Source organism: Rattus norvegicus, chromosome 2 (assembly GCF_021556685.1).
Source record: "Rattus norvegicus strain SHRSP/BbbUtx chromosome 2, alternate assembly SHRSP_T2T, whole genome shotgun sequence".
NCBI lineage: Eukaryota > Metazoa > Chordata > Mammalia > Rodentia > Muridae > Rattus > Rattus norvegicus.
Window position 1 is genome coordinate 149100230 of NC_141535.1, and position 19067 is coordinate 149119296.

At 38.6% G+C, this 19067-nt stretch overlaps 1 protein-coding gene across 7 annotated transcripts in view; it reads left to right on the top strand.

Moving 5' to 3' along the window:
- The window catches only part of Mme (membrane metallo-endopeptidase), an 88119-nt gene extending 69718 nt beyond the window's left edge, over positions 1-18401 (top strand). For all 7 annotated transcript variants that reach the window (XM_087616091.1, XM_087616096.1, NM_012608.2 and 4 more), the window contains 6 exon segments: positions 2995-3114; positions 4740-4873; positions 4975-5040; positions 8450-8545; positions 8869-8945; positions 17218-18401. In XM_087616091.1, the coding sequence (XP_087472217.1) occupies positions 2995-3114; positions 4740-4873; positions 4975-5040; positions 8450-8545; positions 8869-8945; positions 17218-17317 (593 nt within the window). In that variant the 3' untranslated portion in view covers positions 17318-18401.
- Positions 18402-19067: the final 666 nt, after the last annotated feature.

A 19067-nucleotide genomic window follows, 5' to 3' on the forward strand; every position in this document is an offset into this window, starting at 1 on the left:
CTCTCTTCCATCTCTTGAATTCTGTTGGTGAGGCTTGTATCTACAGCTCCTTGTCTTTTCTTTTGATTTTCTATGTCCAGGGTTGTTTCCATGTGTTCTTTCTTGATTGCTTCTATTTCCATTTTTAATTCCTTCAACTGTTTGATTGTGTTTTCCTGGAATTCTTTCAGGGATTTTTGCGATTCCTCTCTGTAGGCTTCTACTTGTTCTCTAAGGGAGTTCTTTATGTCTTTCTTGAAGTCCTCCAGCATCATGATCAAATATGATTTTGAAACTAGGTCTTGCTTTTCTGGTGTGTTTGGATATTCCGTGTTTGCTTTGGTGGGAGAATTGGGCTCCGATGATGCCATGTAGTCTTGGTTTCTGTTGCTTGGGTTCCTGTGCTTGCCTCTCGCCATCAGATTATCGCTAGTGTTACTTTGTTCTGCTATTTCTGACAGTGGCTAGACTGTCCTATAACCTGTGTGTCAGGAGTGCTGTAGACCTGTTTTCCTGTTTTCTTTCAGCCAGTCATGGGGACAGAGTGTTCTGCTTTCGGGCGTGTAGTTTTTCCTCTCTACAGGTCTTCAGCTGTTCCTGTGGGCCTGTGTCTTGAGTTCACCAGGCAGGTTTCTTGCAGGGGAAAAATTGGTCCTACCTGTGGTTCCAAGGCTCAAGTTTGCTCGTGGGGTACTGCCTAAGTCCTCTCCGCTGTGGCAGCGACCGGGAAAATCTGTGCCGCTCCTTCCGGGAGCCTCCGTGCACCAGGGTTTCAGATGACGTTTGGTGTTTTCCTCTGGCGCCTGGATGTGCACAGAGTGCAGTCTCTTCTGGTTTCCCAGGCGTGTCCGCCTCTCTGAAGGTTCAGCTCTCCCTCCCACGGGATTTGGGTGCAGAGAACTGTTTATCCGGTCTGTTTCCTTCAGGTTCCGGCAGTGTCTCAGGCGCAGGGGTCCTGCCGCTCCCGGGCCCTCCCCCACGGGAGCCCAGAGGCCTTATACAGTTTCCTCTTGGGCCAGGGATGTGGGCAGGGGTGGGCAGTGTTGGTGGTCTCCTCCGCTCTGCAGCCTCAGGAGTGCCCACCTGATCAGGCGGTGGGGTCTCTCTCCCACGGGGTTTGGGAGCAGAGAGCTGCTGCCTTCATTCATTTCTAAAGGCAAAGATTAACTACCTCTGGACAACACTGACTCAAAACAATCATCACTTACATTAAATAGAGGGAATATATTTTAAAAATTGCAATATAATAGTGTATCTTCCAGACAAGGTATTATCAGGAACATTTGTTGTAAGAAGACAATGCAAAGATCTAGGGGTGAACATTAGGAGCCCGGAGAGCAGGGATGAATGATGACCAGGGAGCGTCAGAAGGTACTGTTTAACTGCAGAACAATGACCTCCCACAGCATCTCAGCAGGAGAGGGCTAGTTAGATCTGCTGCATTTTAATCTGCCTACTGAACAGAATATGAAGGTGGATTAAATTAGGACTGATGAAGGTGGAACAGGTGAGGTTTCTAAGAACATCTCTTAGGAATCAGTCATTCTTGGAATGAGGAACTAGTGTGAGGGAAGATGCTCTATCAGACTTCCCAGAAGAAGCATCAAACTGTTATTTTAGATGGATGACGTACCATCTGATCTTTGCCTACATGTGCTGGTCAAGCTTAGTAGAGGGAAAGATCACCAAAGCTCAAGAGAAGAGGTTCATTATTGGGGGTTACACACGGTTGACACTTAAGTAGAAGGGTGAACATGTTCGATGTTTGATATACTCAATTATTTGTGAGACATAAAAAATGGAGAAAGTTTTCAATTTAATATAGATGCTATGGCAAATACATGAAGGGACTCAAGACCCCATATGAAAAACAATGCCAACCAACCAGAGCTTCCAGGGACTAAGCCACTAGCCAAAGACTGACCCTGGACTCCAACCGCATAGGTAGCAATGAATAGCCTAGAAAGAGCACCAGTGGAAGGGGAAGCCCTTAGTCCTTCCAAGACTGAACCCCCAGTGAACGTGATTGTTGGGGGAACGGTGGTAATTGGGGGAAGGATGGGGAGGGGAAGCCCATATTGAAGGGGAGGGGGAAGGGTTAGGGGGATGTTGGCCGGGAAACCGGGAAGGGGAATAACAATAGAAATGTAAATAAGAAATACTCAAGTTAATAAAGATATAAAAAAGTAGTATTTATCTACTAAACTCTTTAAAGAAAATAATTTTATTCTTTGAGACTTTCATATATAGTAAATTTTAAAGGCAGTTTAGTCTATTGAAATATGTAATTATTTGTTTATAATTGATCATTGATTTAGTCAACACATTTTTCTGGGTACTAATCATATTCTAAGCTCTATCAGGTTTTGGGGTTCTAAAGATAATGAGCAAATGGACTAAAGAGTACATAAGTAAATGTGTGTACAAACAAATGAGTATCCAATCTCAGAGGGCTGGGATTTGAGGTGCCAGGCTGGGAATAAGCAAATCAGATAAAGGACTCCACCATTTAATAAGAAAATAAATAGAATTTAGAGTGATCACAGGAACCCTAATGAAAATAAAATGAGGTTAAATGATGAAGGGATACCGTTGACTGACCAATAGCTTATTTTAGATAGTATTGTGGACAGATAATTATTTCAAAGCTGGCACTGAACAGAAATGTGTATTTCTGAGTAGCTCTTCCTTCCATATATTTATACAAGGGAAAGAACTTCCTGAGTTTGGCTTATACATTTTCCATTCCCCAAACCCCTTACAGAAAAAAAATAAAATCTTAAGCGAGATTGGCAGGTGAATAGTGATGAATAAATCATAAGTCACATGCGGTGCTGGCTCAGTCACTTTGCCACCATCAATAATAAATGACTGTGTTGGTTTCTATCACAAAAGACTTTTGTTATCTACCTGAGTGAAACTGAAATAGTGGAAAACAGGGTATCAAGCATGATGCCATCATTGACAATGCCACTGATAACCTTCACAAATCTTCCATCATCTTCTCTCCTTTAGTCTTCCCCGCCGGCATTTTGCAGCCCCCATTCTTTAGTGCTCGGCAGTCCAACTCATTGAACTATGGGGGCATCGGCATGGTCATCGGACATGAAATCACACATGGCTTTGATGACAATGGTAAAGTATAGGTAACATTTTCCTTTGGCTGAGATACATCCTCCTGAGTTTAAGAATTATAATTTGTCAGAACAAAATTCCCATTTCTTTATGTAGTTAGAAGCAAGTTTAGCCACATAGTATTCTATTTAAAGTGTTCTTAAGAAACTCAAAATGTTAGTGGGCAGTAAGTAATCTGTGTTTTACATTCTAGCAGAATAGTCACATTGAGGAAGTACTGTAGCATTCCTGCACTCAGTAATGATGCTCGGTCCTCTTGTGTATGTCTTAGCTTTCCAGATTCATAGAGAGCAGGGTCTGAGTCTTAGATATACAGTCAGAAGATGTCACTCATTCAAGCCGCTCAGTGGTCCTTAAGCTGCTTGTAGGCAGGAACTTCGGTTTTGGAGGTTTTTTCATTGTGCTTGTTTGTTTTTTAATCTCATGGTCAATGTGCAATATAGAACTTTGTGAACAGTAGGCACATAAATGTTTATATGCATCCCTAAACAACCAAGAATATTTATTGTTTTAATTATAGTCAAACAAAATTGAAATAAAGACTGAAGACACGTAAAAAGGACATAGCAAAAATTGTAATGAATTTTAGTTTACTACACAGAATTCTAGAAAGCCAGAGAGAGAGAAAGGGAGAGAGAGAGAGAGAGAGAGAGAGAGAGAGAGAGAGAGAGAGAGAGAAAGGGAGACAGAAAGAGTAACACCTTAAAGAGAGATTTACAAGATATTGGTTACTCAATCATTCAGTGCAACTGTTTAACAAGTATCATTTTTCAAATGAAAACATGGAGAGACACATAACACATTGTGCAATGCTATAAAACCTAGAATTGGTGGAATCAGTGTGTAAGTTCAAATTTTGTTCCATAACCCTTTTCTTATTCACAGTATTCTAAATATTTAAAAGATGATAAAATTAAATGTCAAAACATATAAAGTATGTATGAATGTATGAACTTATTTGGAGATACAAAAAGGGAAAGATCAACGTCCTTTAAATCTGGGAAGAAAACTCCAGGAGAGAAAAGGGATGCTTCTCTTTGTGTTTAGAGTAGAGGGAAACAAGGAGTTACTTTTGCATAAAGAGCTTGGGAACATAAAATGGGTGCCAGAAAATAATTGTCGACCTTTTAAAGTCTCAGCATATCAAATTAAACAGTCATGGTTCAGAAAACATCCGGAGTAACAAGGCATGCATTCAGGAGTTTTTATCTAATAGCCTCATCTGCAGTAGCATGAACCAAGTAGATGAAGTACCTCTCAATTCCAAAACACATTGACAGATAAAATTCAAGTTTTCCCAAGGAAAGCAGGAGTCATGACAGTGAGCAGTTTCTCTCATTGTCTGCCCCATTGCATAGTTATGCACATAACAGAATTTTAGTCCTTCCCACTTTAAATTAGAGATCTCATATGCAGGGACTGAATTCTATATTTGTGTCAATATTCTTGCTATGATTTTATAGTTTTGCAAAATGCCACTGAGGAGCTGAAACAGTGAGTTGTAAGTTGTTGTTTTTTTTTTTTACATTGGCATGTGAATCTATTTCAAGAATTTCAATTATAAAACAGAAAGCGTAAAAAAATCTTGTAACAAATCTTCTTTTTGCTACATGAATATATTACAGGCAGAAATTTTAACAAAGATGGAGACCTCGTTGACTGGTGGACTCAGCAGTCTGCAAATAATTTCAAAGACCAATCCCAGTGTATGGTGTACCAGTATGGAAACTTTACATGGGACCTAGCAGGTGGACAGCATGTATGTACCAGCATTCTTCAGAAAAGCTTTAGATATGCAATCATAAGTGAAATGTCAGTGCTTTCTATAATAATCCTAATAGGGAATCTTTCTTTAACCAGCTCAATGGAATTAACACACTAGGAGAAAATATTGCTGATAATGGAGGGATTGGCCAAGCATACAGAGTGAGTATATTTTATTTCCCATTTTGGTGAGGGGAGGGTTCATTTATCAGATTTACCCACTTCCTTAAAGATTTTTATAAAAGACATGTATAGGCAGAAAATGAAGGCTTGAAATAGGAATCAAGAGAAAAAGTTAGCACTGAGAATTACAATAGACACAAGAAGATATAGAAACCTGGAGAGGACACAAAATATTTCTTCGGAGTGAACCTGCAGTAAGTTTCTTAGTAAAGATGTCCATGCAAGTGATTATTCTAGGGTCATTTATCAGAATAAGTGGGACCCTCAACTTCCCAGCAGGTCAGGCAGCCTGTGAAGGTGATAATCTGCATAAACTGCAGACATAACATTAAGACACAGTCTGCTCACTGAGAAACAGTTAAGGACCCGATTGTGAAGTGGCTCCAGTTACGGCCATGTAGCTGGCCCAACTATTATTTTCAAGAGTTATTATATTGTTGTTGGAATATTCATTAGATTCACAGTTAGCCTTCCATTTAAAGTTGCGTACAAGTACTTTTTTGCTTATTTTATGAATTTTATGGGTGAGTATTGTATTTACATCATTTCACATCTTCCTTTCCCCTCAACTCTTCCTGTGTCCCCAAGTGTGTCTCTCTCTCTCTCTCTCTCTCTCTCTCTCTCTCTCTAATTCATGACTTCCTCTTCTTTACTACTATCTTATATATGTATGTATGTGTGTGCATGTGTGTGTGTATGAGCACACACATGCTTGTGTTCACATGTGCACAAATACATGCAAAACCTACTGAATCCCTGTAGTGCTGCTTGCATGTGCATGTGTTGGGATTGACCATTGGGGATTGGATAGCACTCATCAAAGGACTCATCCTTATGTTGGCTGGCACTGTCATTATGCAGGCCTCGTTTAGACAACCATCTTATTTAGGTTTCATGAAGGCAGCTTCCCTGTAATATCCAGAGGGCACTACTTTACAGTAGGGGTCTGACTCTCACAGCCTTTCCACCCAAGTGCTTTTAAGAACCCTGCTTTGTCTGTAGCACCATTTTAGGTGCTAAGGATGTAGCAACACAGCTTCCATAAAGGATGTCGGTAATCGAGAATGTGAGTACGAATGAGAAGTTGATCCAGTGAATGCCAGTGTGGAAGAGAAAGTAGGGAATTCCTCAAAAGGGTGGAGGGATGGGGCTTTTAGCAGCAACAAAGAGGAATGAAGATGAATTCAAGTGTGGCTCTTGACCCTGAGCCAGCTCATGTGTGAGAGAATGAGCAGTCTACTTGAGGTGACATAAAGGGTAAGGGGTCTGCGAGAAAGAACGAGGTTTTCGCAGCTGGGTAGAGTGGTTGTGGGCTCATAGGATTCTCTGGTCATTCATCACTGCATTGCTGAGAGTAATGGGCGATCATGTCAGGAAAGTAGAAGAATCACAACAGAACAGAGAGGTGATTGATGGAGCCAACAGTGTGCCTATAACACAGCCTCTTCAAAGTTTGAGGCCTAGAAGATGAAGTCAGACAAAAATTCTAGCTGGTGCATTGCTACTACCTTGAATGTTGGGTAATTAATGCTTCTGTTTCTCACTAGGTGGCAAATAGCATGCCTTTTACCTCTCTGGGTGCTGGATTAATTTTTAATTTCATATAAGTATTCTTGAGTATTTTTCTAGATATAGCTAGATTCGCTAGAAATGGTTTGCTCCTTTTTGGACTTGTTTGTACAACTTGTTAGTTGCAACTAAGATATAAGATAATGCTTAGTTTAGAGCTAATTAATTCCCGCTACTGAGGTTAAGTCTTAACCTGTGGATATTGAGTGTCCCTATCCTTAGCCTCCTGTGCCCCATGCATTGTTATCTGTATTCTCCTTGGTGTGATCTCCGGATTAACACAAAGCTGCCTATTCAAAGGCAACCTGCTCTGATCTTGGAATTTTCTTTCAGAAATTTTCCTCCTTTAGTACTCTGACCAGTGTTGCCCCATACAGTCTATTTCTTTTCAACTCAGTGCGCCCAGCCTTTGACTGACTTTCCTCTCCCTTCACTATGCCATAATGCTCTTGGGAAAGTAATATAAACCTGCTAAAGAACTTGCCTTTGTTATAACCATCTCTCTGGCATGGTATACGGTGTGCTGCTTTCAGTATTATGCAAATCATCCTATCAAATGTTAGCCCAACACTTTGTTGATTCTGCAGCAGTCCCCTGTCACTCTGTGTCGACTTGAAGTGGTGTCAGTAATTAACAATTTTGATGATTCTGGTATCCTGCTCTCTTTAAGGAAGCTGAAAATTGCGGTAATAAAAGAAAGTACAACGTACAAATATTTATAACACTACATGAGTTTTTGCATGTAGTCACTTGCCTCTCTCCTACACTGGGAACTCCTACATGGGAAAAGCCTTCCATATATACCAAAACCTTTAGATAGTAAAGGCTCATTGTTCTATGTTAATGAAGAGAAAGAACTTAATACATTTTTTACTAATACAATTGATGAATTTCTTTATAAGAAATTAGAAAAGGCTAGCCAAGTGGCTCAGTTCATAAAGGCACTGCCACCAACCCTGACAACCTGAGTTGAGTCCCTTAGACCCACTGGGTAGAAGGAGGGAATTAGTTCCTGCATGCAAGCTGTCCTCTCAACCCTACCTGTGTACCACAGTATACTCATGTATACTCACATAACACTCATGTACACGCCCACAAATTAATTAATTAATTATATTGAAATTTTTAAAGAAATTGTACATAACCTTTCAGAAAGATTATTACTAATCCATTTGTATATTGTTGATAACAAAGCAAAATTAAATTTCTCAATAGTGAATATAAATCTTTAAGGTTTCAGAACCTTCTCTGATATCCAGGTGACCAGAATGCCTTTTACATGATGCTTTGGAAGTTGTCTATTTTGTCCTATACTGATAGGACCAGAGTAGCTGCCCATCCTTAACCTTGGATCATAGGACACTAAAGCCCTAAGGAATCTCAAGAGAATCCCTTAAACTTTTGGCGAGAATCACTCAGACTAAATCTGGTGTGAGCCTAATTTTCTAAGAGTTGTAACTAAGCTAAATAGAGCAATTGCAGATGACTCCCTTGGCAAGTCATTCCTCCAACGGGTTGGACTCACCCATCTATCCATAGAACAATACTAAGGTAAGATTCTCATCATGCATTCAAGTCATCCTTTCATAAAACTGACATGCCAGGCTCTTGTCATCTGCTAATCAGTCTCTTATTCTTTCTGACCATTTATAGATATATTCTAGACTTTTTCTTAATCCATGAAAGTGTTGCAGGTTGCCATATCTAAGTGTATTATTAGAGTCATTTAATATAAAAGGCAAATTACTTGGTAACATAGCCTTTTGGAATAGGCTTTTGTATAAATTTACAAATTTTAGCCTTTTCTTTTACTACCTAGGCCTATCAGAATTATGTTAAAAAGAATGGTGAAGAAAAATTACTCCCTGGACTTGACCTCAATCACAAACAACTATTCTTCTTGAACTTTGCCCAGGTAGTATGTCTTTCATGGTGAATAAATGTGAAAATACTTTTGAGTTGTAATTCCATCCAAGCTGGATATCACATGCTGATTTTTTTTTAAATCAATTTGGGTGGAACATTTGATTTGACTAACTTGCATTATTTGCAACAAGAATGTCAGACCATGTTCACTATAAATGATTATGTTTCTGGATACCTTTCAATGTGCATTATTTGAAGAGTTAATGGTTGAATGCAAATTCCAAATTAATTTCCCTTTTCCACCAACCTACCCATAGTGCTCCATGGTAATACCTGAGCATGTTGTTTTTCTTTGTGTATTCATATTTCAAGGTGTGGTGTGGAACCTACCGGCCAGAGTATGCAGTCAATTCCATTAAAACAGATGTACACAGTCCTGGCAATTTCAGGTATGTGAATACCTGGTTGTGAATAGTAGTTAAGGCTACACCAGTGTGAATTCTGTTACTTCCATGTTTCAAATGTGCCTTTCTCTAATTCTTACTCTATGATACTTAAGAATGCTGTTAATGTATCATGTGCGTGCATGTATTCATACATTGATGTGTGTGATGGCATGTATGTATATGTTTTGTGTGTATGCTTATATTTGTGGGTATGTATGTGAATGTATGTGTGTGCCGTGTGTGCACATGTGTGTGTCCATATATTCTGTGTGCATGTGCATGCCTGTGTCTAAGCATATGTCAAAAATAAGACTCAATAGACCACACCAGATAATGCTTCCACAAGCACGGCTCTGGCTGTTCTGTGCTTCAGAATACATATGTCCTAAGCTGAGTACTAGGTGTACTGCAAAACAGATGTTACCTGATGGAACCTGATGCAGCTAGTAGAATATATTCCTAAGAGGCTCTGAATATGAGTTTCAAACTCCAAAGACAGATTTATAGTCTACATTAAGAGAAGCTTTTAGTAGTTGGAAGTTCTCTAGCACTGAATAACCTTATCCCCAATACTGCAGGAGTGAGTACACTGCAGACCAGATCAGAGAACAGCCCAGCAAGGCTACTAAGGGATGATGTTTCGGGTGGAGGAGTGCAAACATGTAAGAATGAGATCGGAGTATTGGAAAGGAATCAACCTCAGAATGTTGAATTCTACATCCCATGTCTGTTAGGGCAGGCATCCTAATACAATTCCTTTCCCTCGTATTGTAACATTTAACACACACTTGATGATCAATAGTATCTTTGAAGAAGAAAACCAAAAAAAAATTAAAAGCTAAAAATTATGTACTTTGAAAAACAGAGTTTGAGAACAAAAGAGAAGTTATTACCTACTTTTTAACTCAACCTAAAATGAATGGGAATACATTAATTTTTCTAGCTACTGAGAGGAGCACATTTAATTGTAAAGTCATAAGTAGCATCTTTAAAGATCTTAAACTTTGGTGACTGCATTTGTTTTCCTCTAATGCCATCACTGACTCTGTCACCATACATCCACTGCCTTGACAATTCCTTAAAAATTCCTTCACACAACAACAGATTTTTGCTCTCCTTATAAAGCAAGTTACAGCTGGTCCTCTTAACCCATACTAACTGCTTTTGTGTAACTGCAGAAAGTTTTTGTGGTTTAATTCAAGAGACTTTTAAACGTGTTTCATTGTTGTTTGTTTAATTGATTGATTCCCAACACTGCCAAATTAAAAAGATGTATTTTGTTGTTGTTGTTGTTGTATTGTTGTTCTCCTCCTCCTCTTCCTCCTCCTTCTCCTCCACTTCCTCCTCCTCCTCCTCCTTCTCTTCCACAAGTTCTCAGAAGTTAAAAAATATAGGAATCTAGTTCTGGGGATTGTGGGGAATGTTTATAAATGTGTGTGAACCAGTTTGTCAGCTCCTTGCTCCGTATATTCCCATGAACACAAATAGATTGTTTACCTTCAGGTCTTAAGATCAAGGTTCAGAATGTCCTGCAATCTTTGGAGAATAAGATGTTGCACGTTAGTTTTTAATAGGCAAAAGTTGTGTCTTTTAAGCCCTGATACTTTAACTTGACCACTGAATTTAAAAGATCTTGATTTAAAATACATCTCTAATATGTCTGCTTTAACACAGTATCATGGACCATAATTAATGCCCTTTGTTTTGAGAAGACAGGTCACTGTTACTATTGTTAGTTATGCTTTAGTCTCTTAACCTAGTGAAATCTTCCCAGCTAAAATGTCCAGGCCAGTCTATCCCTGTGCTGTTGATGATGCCCAGTCCATCCCTATGCTGGTGATGATGTCTAGTCCATCCCTGTTCTGGTTATGATGTCTAGTCCATCTCTGTGTTGGTGATGATGTAGTCCATTCCTGTGCTGGTGATAGTGTCTCTCCACTTCTCCTTTGGCTGTGTTTTGTTGTTTTACTTTTGTTTGTTTGTTTGTTTGTTTGTTTGTTTCTGTCTCATGTTTGTCCGAGCCATAGGTCTAGCTATTTTTCAATCTCTGACTTCAATTTCTTGACATAGGACTAAGTTACAGAGAGAATTGCTGGAAGATTCCTGTTAATGGATAGAATTGCCTGTTACTTAAACATATTTGAAAATTATTATTTATATATTTTAAAGATGAGACCTTGCTAGAATAAAACGTTTTCTGCAGGAAATTGTGGACTTTGAGGGCTAGAAAAATGGATCATAATTAAGAGTATGTACTATTCTTATAGAAACATGGGTTTGGTTCCAAGCACACATGTGAAGAGGCTCAGAAACAGATTTGACTCCAGCTCTAGCCAAGCCAACTCCCTAGTCTGGCTTCTGCTGGCACCAAGCATGCATATGGCACATATACACACATGAGGAAAAAAAAACTCACGAGGATAAAATAAAGATTTTGAAATCTTTTTAAGAAATTTGTTATGGACATAGCACCATTTTCAAATCAGCTTATAGTTTCATGCTGAAAGTTGCTTATTTCTTTGTTTGCATAGTTTAAAATGCCAATGAGTGTTGACTAAGTAACATGGGGAGGTAAGCATGTGACTACGTTTGTCTTAGGATTTTATTGCTGTGAAGAAACACCATTACTATAGCATTTCTTATGAAGGAAAATATTTCATTGGGGCTGCTTATGCTTTCAGAGGTTTAATCCATTATCATGGCAGGAAGCATGGCAGCATATAGGCAGACACGGTGCTGGAGGAACCAAAAGTTCTACATCCTGGTCTGCAGGCAGCAGAAGGAGACTGTGTACCATACTGGTGATAGATTGAGCATATAGAAGACCTCAAAGCCTGCATCCACAGTGACTTACTTCCTCCAACAATGCCACACCTAGTCTAACCAGGCTGCACGTCCCAATAGCTCTACTTTCTGTGGCCAATCATTCAAACGTCTGAATCTATGCAGGCCATACGTATTCAAACCACCACAGCATTATACTCCAATATTTTCATATAAACATGTAAAATAATTTGTATCTTTAATTTTTTGCTTCTGACAGCAAAAATACTCTATTCCTCATCCATACTAAGAGATGTGTATGTATATTTTAGAATAAATGGAAGGGCAGCCTTTTAACAGGGAAATTACTATTTTCTTTGAAGGTAAAGGGATTTCTTAGGCAAAGGTTGAGGTTACATTTAGTTTTGGAAACAGGCTGCCTCCTGACCATTCAAAGTAAAACATACTTTAAAAGAATTTTAAAAACTAATAGTCCTTGAGTTATTATTCAGAATTGGTGCCTGGTGGTTTATCTAAAAGTATTTTCAAATAGTGAAAGAGTATTGACCCTATACTTAAGCTGCTACACCATGAAAAAAAAGAACGATTTCAAAGTTGAAATACCAATACATTTAAAAGAATAATCTTCCCAATATTTTATGTAGCTATTATGGGTACTGAGTTTCCTTTTATCAGTTCATATGCTCAAGGTAACAGTTCTTTTGAAATGTTTTTCATATGCCTTAAATATTATTATCAACTCCGGATATTTTATAACTATCAGGTTGGTTTTTGATGAGTTGTCTTGCCAGTGTATATTCATCTACATATTATTCTGTGTGGTGGAATACATGCTCATCAACATGATTTTGTCAGGAAAGGATCATAATACTTAGGAAATTGTAATGATTGGATAGTTGCTTCATGAATGGAACCATTTAACTTGGAATCTAAGTCAATAATTTAAAAGAACTAATAACAGATTGTCAGAGGACCTACTAATTAAAAACATATTATTAAATAACTTTGAAAAATCCTTTTACTAGCCATGTCTGATTGTGTATGTGTTTGATCCTAACACTTGGGAAGCAGAGATCAGCTGATCTCTGTGAATTCCAGGTCAGTCTACAAAATGTATGCCAGGGCACTAAAGCTACATAGTGGGATCTGTCTCAAAAAAGAAAACAAAACAAAAGAAAACAAAAGAAAAGAAAAGAAAAGAAAAAATGTATTAACTTTTAGGCATGAGTAATGTATATATTTAGGTCTAAAAGTCCATCTTCAGTCACATAGGTAGATGTTCAGTTCCTTAGATCTTGACGTTTTTGATACAAATGATTATTTCACAGGACATAAATAATACTAGTACAACTGACTATTTTACATAGTAGAGTAAAAGTTTTGCATGAGTCAAGTTAAGGAAACAAAGTTTTTATCTCATGTTAATAAAAATACGAACAAGAGTCAGAGTTTTAATGTGGCATAAAAGTCATGTAAATAGTGTATGCAATACTAATAAAATATGGCCTCACTCTTAAGGAAGAGATTTGTTGTATTCAAAATGTACCCAATCTTCAAAATGATTATTCATATCACCTATCCAAATATAAATATCATCAAACATTAATTACAAACCTGGGAGAGAAAGAGAAGCCCTGGCGTGCTACTGACCTGATTCTGGAGAATCAAATAACATGGAAGTCTCGGAGAGGAAAGAGGAAATACAGCAGAGATGACGAGCTGCTGGCTCATGTGCCGACTCTATCTACATTGCTAACTCCCAGGGCTCTATTCCCCAGACTAGTCTTTCTTTGGGCTGTTACATGCTTTTAATTTCAACAGAGGCAGGTGGGTCTCTTCCAGTTTGAGGCCAGCCTGATCTACATCATCAGACCCTGTTTCAGAAAACAAAAAATAGAGGAAAGGAGGGAGGAAGGGAGGAAAGCAAAAGAGAATGAGAAAAAGAAATGTATAATTAAGGCATGAATTTGGACCTTTTCAATGATCTACTTGTATCTCCAACACACATTGAGAAAGGGGCTTTATTTAAGTAGCAACAAAACATTAAGGTTCTTCCATTTTTCATATACACAAACCATCAACCAGGGAGCTGCGTCCTCTGAGTAAGGATGCCTCTGCCACCATCACTTTCTCTCCCCAGTACCTAAGTGATTGACATCTCTTCCCCACTGAAAGAGTGATTAAGTGTAGACCACAAAAGAATCAAGACCATCAAAACTATTAACTTCTAAGATGTTTTCTTATTATATGAGATGAGATATTGCTGTGTAACTCAGGCCAGTCTTAAACTTACTGTCTCATTGTAGATTCCTGAGCAGGTAGAATTCTGGGTATGTAGCACTATTGTCATCTTCCAAGGTCCTTTTTACCTAGGCAATGACTTTGGCTCCATTTATGCAACTGAATTGCCCAACCCCTTTCTCTTCCTACTCTTTGTCCTCTTCTTACCTTATCAATAGCAACAAACAACAACAACAGCAACAACAACAACAACAATAACAAAATGTTCTCACAATTCGAGAAACAGGAAGTCTAAGTGGTAACATAGCTTGTGGTGAGTGGTATCTTTGAAGCTGCAAACTGCAGTCTTTTGTATGCATCTGCTAGTTGGAAGAATGGGCTTGGGTTTTAATATTTAAGGTATGAGCTGCTTTAAAATAGTCATATTAAGTTAGCTCTAAGCTTCTAACTAAAGTTAGAAGTAAGTTGGCAGTTTGTCGGTGTATTATTCTGTTTTCTAGATGAAAGAACCCAAAGTCATCACATGGATCTAAAGATTAGGGTGTAGCCTTGAACTCAGGCCTGATGTTGGCTTCCAATTCCTTGTCATCTGGGTGTATAATGTTGGTAGAGCCTCCATTCTTCATATTCAGATTCTTGAACATCCGCGTGCCATTTTGTCATAGGTCCTGTCATAGCCTTTGCTTAGAGTAGAGAAATGCTTGTGTCCTTCTTATAAACGTCAGAACTGCATCCAAGTCCTATAGAGGTCAGTTGTCTCCTTCCAAAGTGTATTTCTAGGCATAAAATTTTCAGCATTGAACAACCTCAAACTCCTGTACCAAGAAGATATATCTCTAAGGCTCTCCTTAACAGTCCCAAACTACAAACAGGGCAAATGTTTGTCTTTCCCAAGGACAAGGAATGGAGGCCATGAGGTGGGATGGAGCAGCAGCCCATTGTGTTAATGGATGATGCATTGGGAAGTCAGGCTTAGAAATAGCCCATTTGGATCTTCTTCCCTTTAGGGAGAAGGAAAGAAATGTTGCCTTTCCCTTCTAGTTGTTCCACACTAACAAATAAACTGCAAATGCCCGTGAAGTTTATTCTTCATTGTCCTTTGACATGTGGTTCTGTTTCATGACCAAGGGGTGTGTCATTCATTCCGCGTGTGCTGAGTATGCATGTGTGTATAAGTCACTTAATTGCCTTTGAACATTCAACAGAGAGCAGGCTACCCACAGCCATTTACTCATAGAGATGACAGCCTAGTGATTTTATAACAGTTTTAATAAAGATAGGACAAGTCCAAAGGGTTAATTTTGATATTATTCAGAGAACCCTGCTGTCACAGTTAGAGTTATCATTGGTGTAATGAAACATGACCAAGGCAACTTAGAGAGGAAAGGTTTATTTGTCTTATGCTTCCAAATCACTGTTCTTCATTGAAGGAAGTCAGGAGAGGAACTACGAAACAGGAGCTAATGCAGAGGTCATGGAGAAGTGCTGCTTACTGGCTTGCTTCTCATGGCTTGCTCAGTCTGCTTTTGTATAGAAGCTAAAACTACCAACCCAGGGGTGGTACCACCCACAATGGGCTGATCCCTCTCATGTTGGTTCCATCAGTTAAGAAAATGCTCTATAGGCTTGCCCAAGCCCAGTCTTGTGGAAGCATTTTCTTGATTAAGGTTCCCTCCTTAGACGACTATAGCTTGTGTCAAGCTGACACAAAACTTTCTTACACAGCTACCAGGAGATGATGCTGAAGGCAGGAAGGTGTTAGCCATGTCCTGACTGAGAACTGATTTCCCATGGTAGTGGGCTCCATCACAGCAGCAAGTCATGATTGATATGAGGAATTAAAATTATATTTGTCCAGCATAGTTTGAGCTACATGAGGAATTTGAAAGAAAATGCGCTACATGGTTTGGATTCCCTTTAGGTGTTGCTGGAATTAGGGATGAGAATTATAGATTCTGATTTAAGTTTGTAAGGATCAGTCAGACTTCTGAATGTAGAATGTCTGGAGGGGAGACAAGTGCTGAGGTATGTACATTCACTTACCCACCACATACAGTGGTTATCCACTTACCTACCACATACAGTTTACATGCACTTGCCTACCACATATAGAGAGCTACATAGTCACTTGTTCTTTCTCTTCCATCACTGAAAAGCACTTGCCTCTAAGCTTCACCTCTTGACTTTAAAAGAGTGTAGTGTGGCCTCTGAAGGAGGAAAAGGAAATCAGTGCTGATAGGATAGAGTTATGTCTGTCTTGTTGTATTGATCTGCTTCTTCCTTCAAATGCTACTTAGTTCGGACAGTGGGTTGGATGGCTTTGTTTTGAAAAAATGGGCATTGTTTAAGTTCCTGAGGCTGAATCTGGTTTCTGACATATAAGGAGTCCTTTGGGAACAACAACAGCAAAAACTTCTCTATGTTCTTGACTAATCAAATCAACAAAAATCTAATAACAAAACATGGAGAGAGATTAATAGAATATATTATCTAATATATACACATACAAATGTGAAATTGTCAAATAACAGTCAAAATTTAAAAGTATTATATATACTTAATAAAAACATTTAAATAGCTTTTGAAAATTATTTATCATTACGAGTATGGTAAAACAAACTATTAAAACACTATTTAAATTGTTATCTGAGCATTCACAAGGAACAATGAAAAGTCATGATTGTGTCTTTTCACTAAACTCTTCTCACAAAATTACACTTTCTTCTCTGTATCGTTCCAATTTTAGTATATGTGCTGCCAAAGCGAGCACAAAAATTACACTTTCAAATACTGTTTATCTTAAACAAACTTGCAACATACCTTTAAATTGTGAATCCTTTTTATCTTGCAATCTAGTGACATTGTAACAATAGCTTTGATAAATGTATTAGATGCATCTTACAGATAAAAACAAAAAAAAAACCCCAAACAACAACAAAAACAAAACGAGAAAGTCTTCAAACAGACTCCAAAGTCTGTGTTCTTAACTCCTGCATGGTTAATACCTTCCTCCTATTTAAACACCGAGTTAATGAGAAGGATCTACCTCATAAGTTTCTGTTTCTCTTTCGGTTTCTGATTTCACTCATTTGAGATCCATAGAAAGCTTCTGCACTGGAATTGGAGAGATGCCTCAGACTTATAGGCCAGGCTCACAACAAAAAGGACATGAAGACTTCTCTGTTTTCCAGTGTGATATGGACACTGAGTGCCCAGTGCTGACGGTAACTCTTTTTTGTTTGTTTCAAAGGATCATTGGGACTTTGCAGAACTCTGCTGAGTTTGCGGATGCCTTTCATTGCCGCAAGAACTCATACATGAATCCAGAAAGGAAATGTCGGGTTTGGTGATCTTCACAGGAAGTGGAGCATCCATGGCAGGACTCGCCAAAGCCACAGAAACAGGAAGTCTTCCCTCAGAGAACGTGGGCCCCGGAAGTTTCTTCAGCTTCTTGGGGGAAATTCACAGAGATGAGCACGAGCTAACAAAAATGAAATTAGATTATTAAAACCGCTGTGAATGAAAGGGGAGAAAACCTACGATCTAGCAAATCAATCACTTCACTGTGTAAATAATTACCTTCCAACGGTAATATTACCGTTCACTTCTGGTTCTCACACAGACTGCAGCTTTCATGCTGTCTGTAGAGAACAGTGTTAACACTTAAAGCAGGTTATGACTTCTGATCAAGAGGAGGAAGACGCTGAATACAGTTGGGCACCAAAGTACAGATTTGCCTCTCAGCACTCACTTTTCTTTGCAACATTCAGCTCCTTCAAAATTCTCCCAAAGAACCCCCATGCATACTGTGGCCTTCAGGCTCCTGCAGTGTGGAACTCATTTTACCATGCATAAATTATTCATTCATTCCACATCATTTTAGTTTGAGCACTCTTAGAGCTTAAACTAGAGAGTCTGAAATGGTTCCGCCATTTACCCACTTGAGTGATGTTGAGACTCTTCAGCCCCCTACAGATTTTTGAGCAATTTCTTGCTCTCGCTGCCCCTCAGACTTAGTCTTTTAAAGGATTTGTAGTAATGTATAAAAAACATTCTATATTTAATTATTAACTACACATGACCAAATAAACCATTGCTATAGGTAATCATTGAATATTGACATTATATGGCCAAGATAGATAGTTAAGAAGATCTGTAACATGATGTGCAGATGAAAATTTGAAACTTTTTAAGCCTGTAAATCATATTGCTGAAAATCTTCAAACACAAACTCTGGGGTGAGCATTACCATTGAACAGTTGTCTTGAGATGCATAATAGTTTTGGTTTACAAACAGCGTTTTGAAGATTAAGTCTGGCCTCAGTGGCTAAGAAAGGGCCTAACTCTTATCTGTGTTACTCCATGCGTCCTTGTTCTTCAGGTTTGTCATCCGATGGAAATATTTTGATAATAAATTGAAGTTATGAGTCCCTACTAGGCCTGTGTGCACACCATCTAGCTCTAGAAAGTCCATGTCTGAATCAAGATGGGAGGCCGCCACTGGATCTGTTTCTTCAATTCTACAGCTCATAGACACTAACTGAATTTTCTGAGGCGCTCATATGCCTCTCTCGTCCCTCTGCTTACTTTAGTGATTTTCACTATTCAGTATACACTTTACACAAGATTCATTTCCACAGTCCTTATTTTTATCAAAAGTTGAAAATGAAAACATTTCTATCCAAACTATTAGTTTTCATGCCTCTTGAAAAAAAAGCCACTTACTTGCAAAAGTATTACAATATAATATATAAAATTATATAGCATAAAAACTACAGTTTAACAAACTGACATTCTCTGAAGACAGTACCCTAGCAAAAACCTATAAGAAATGGAGCACTGTATCTTCCTGCCATCATCATATAAGTTCTGGGATATCCAGATCTCCAGCATGACGCACTAGCTCGGCCCCTTTTTGTCTTTCAACCATGCATTCTTTCCTATGTTACTTCTCTCTGCCTTACATTTTGTAAGATGTAGCTATATGGTTGGTTTGTATGTGAATCTATCATTGTCAGATTCTGGTTCTGTTGTGTGACTACACTACAAATACTCCATCTTTATTGTTGATGAACTCTTAAGGAGTCCATGAACTCCTGT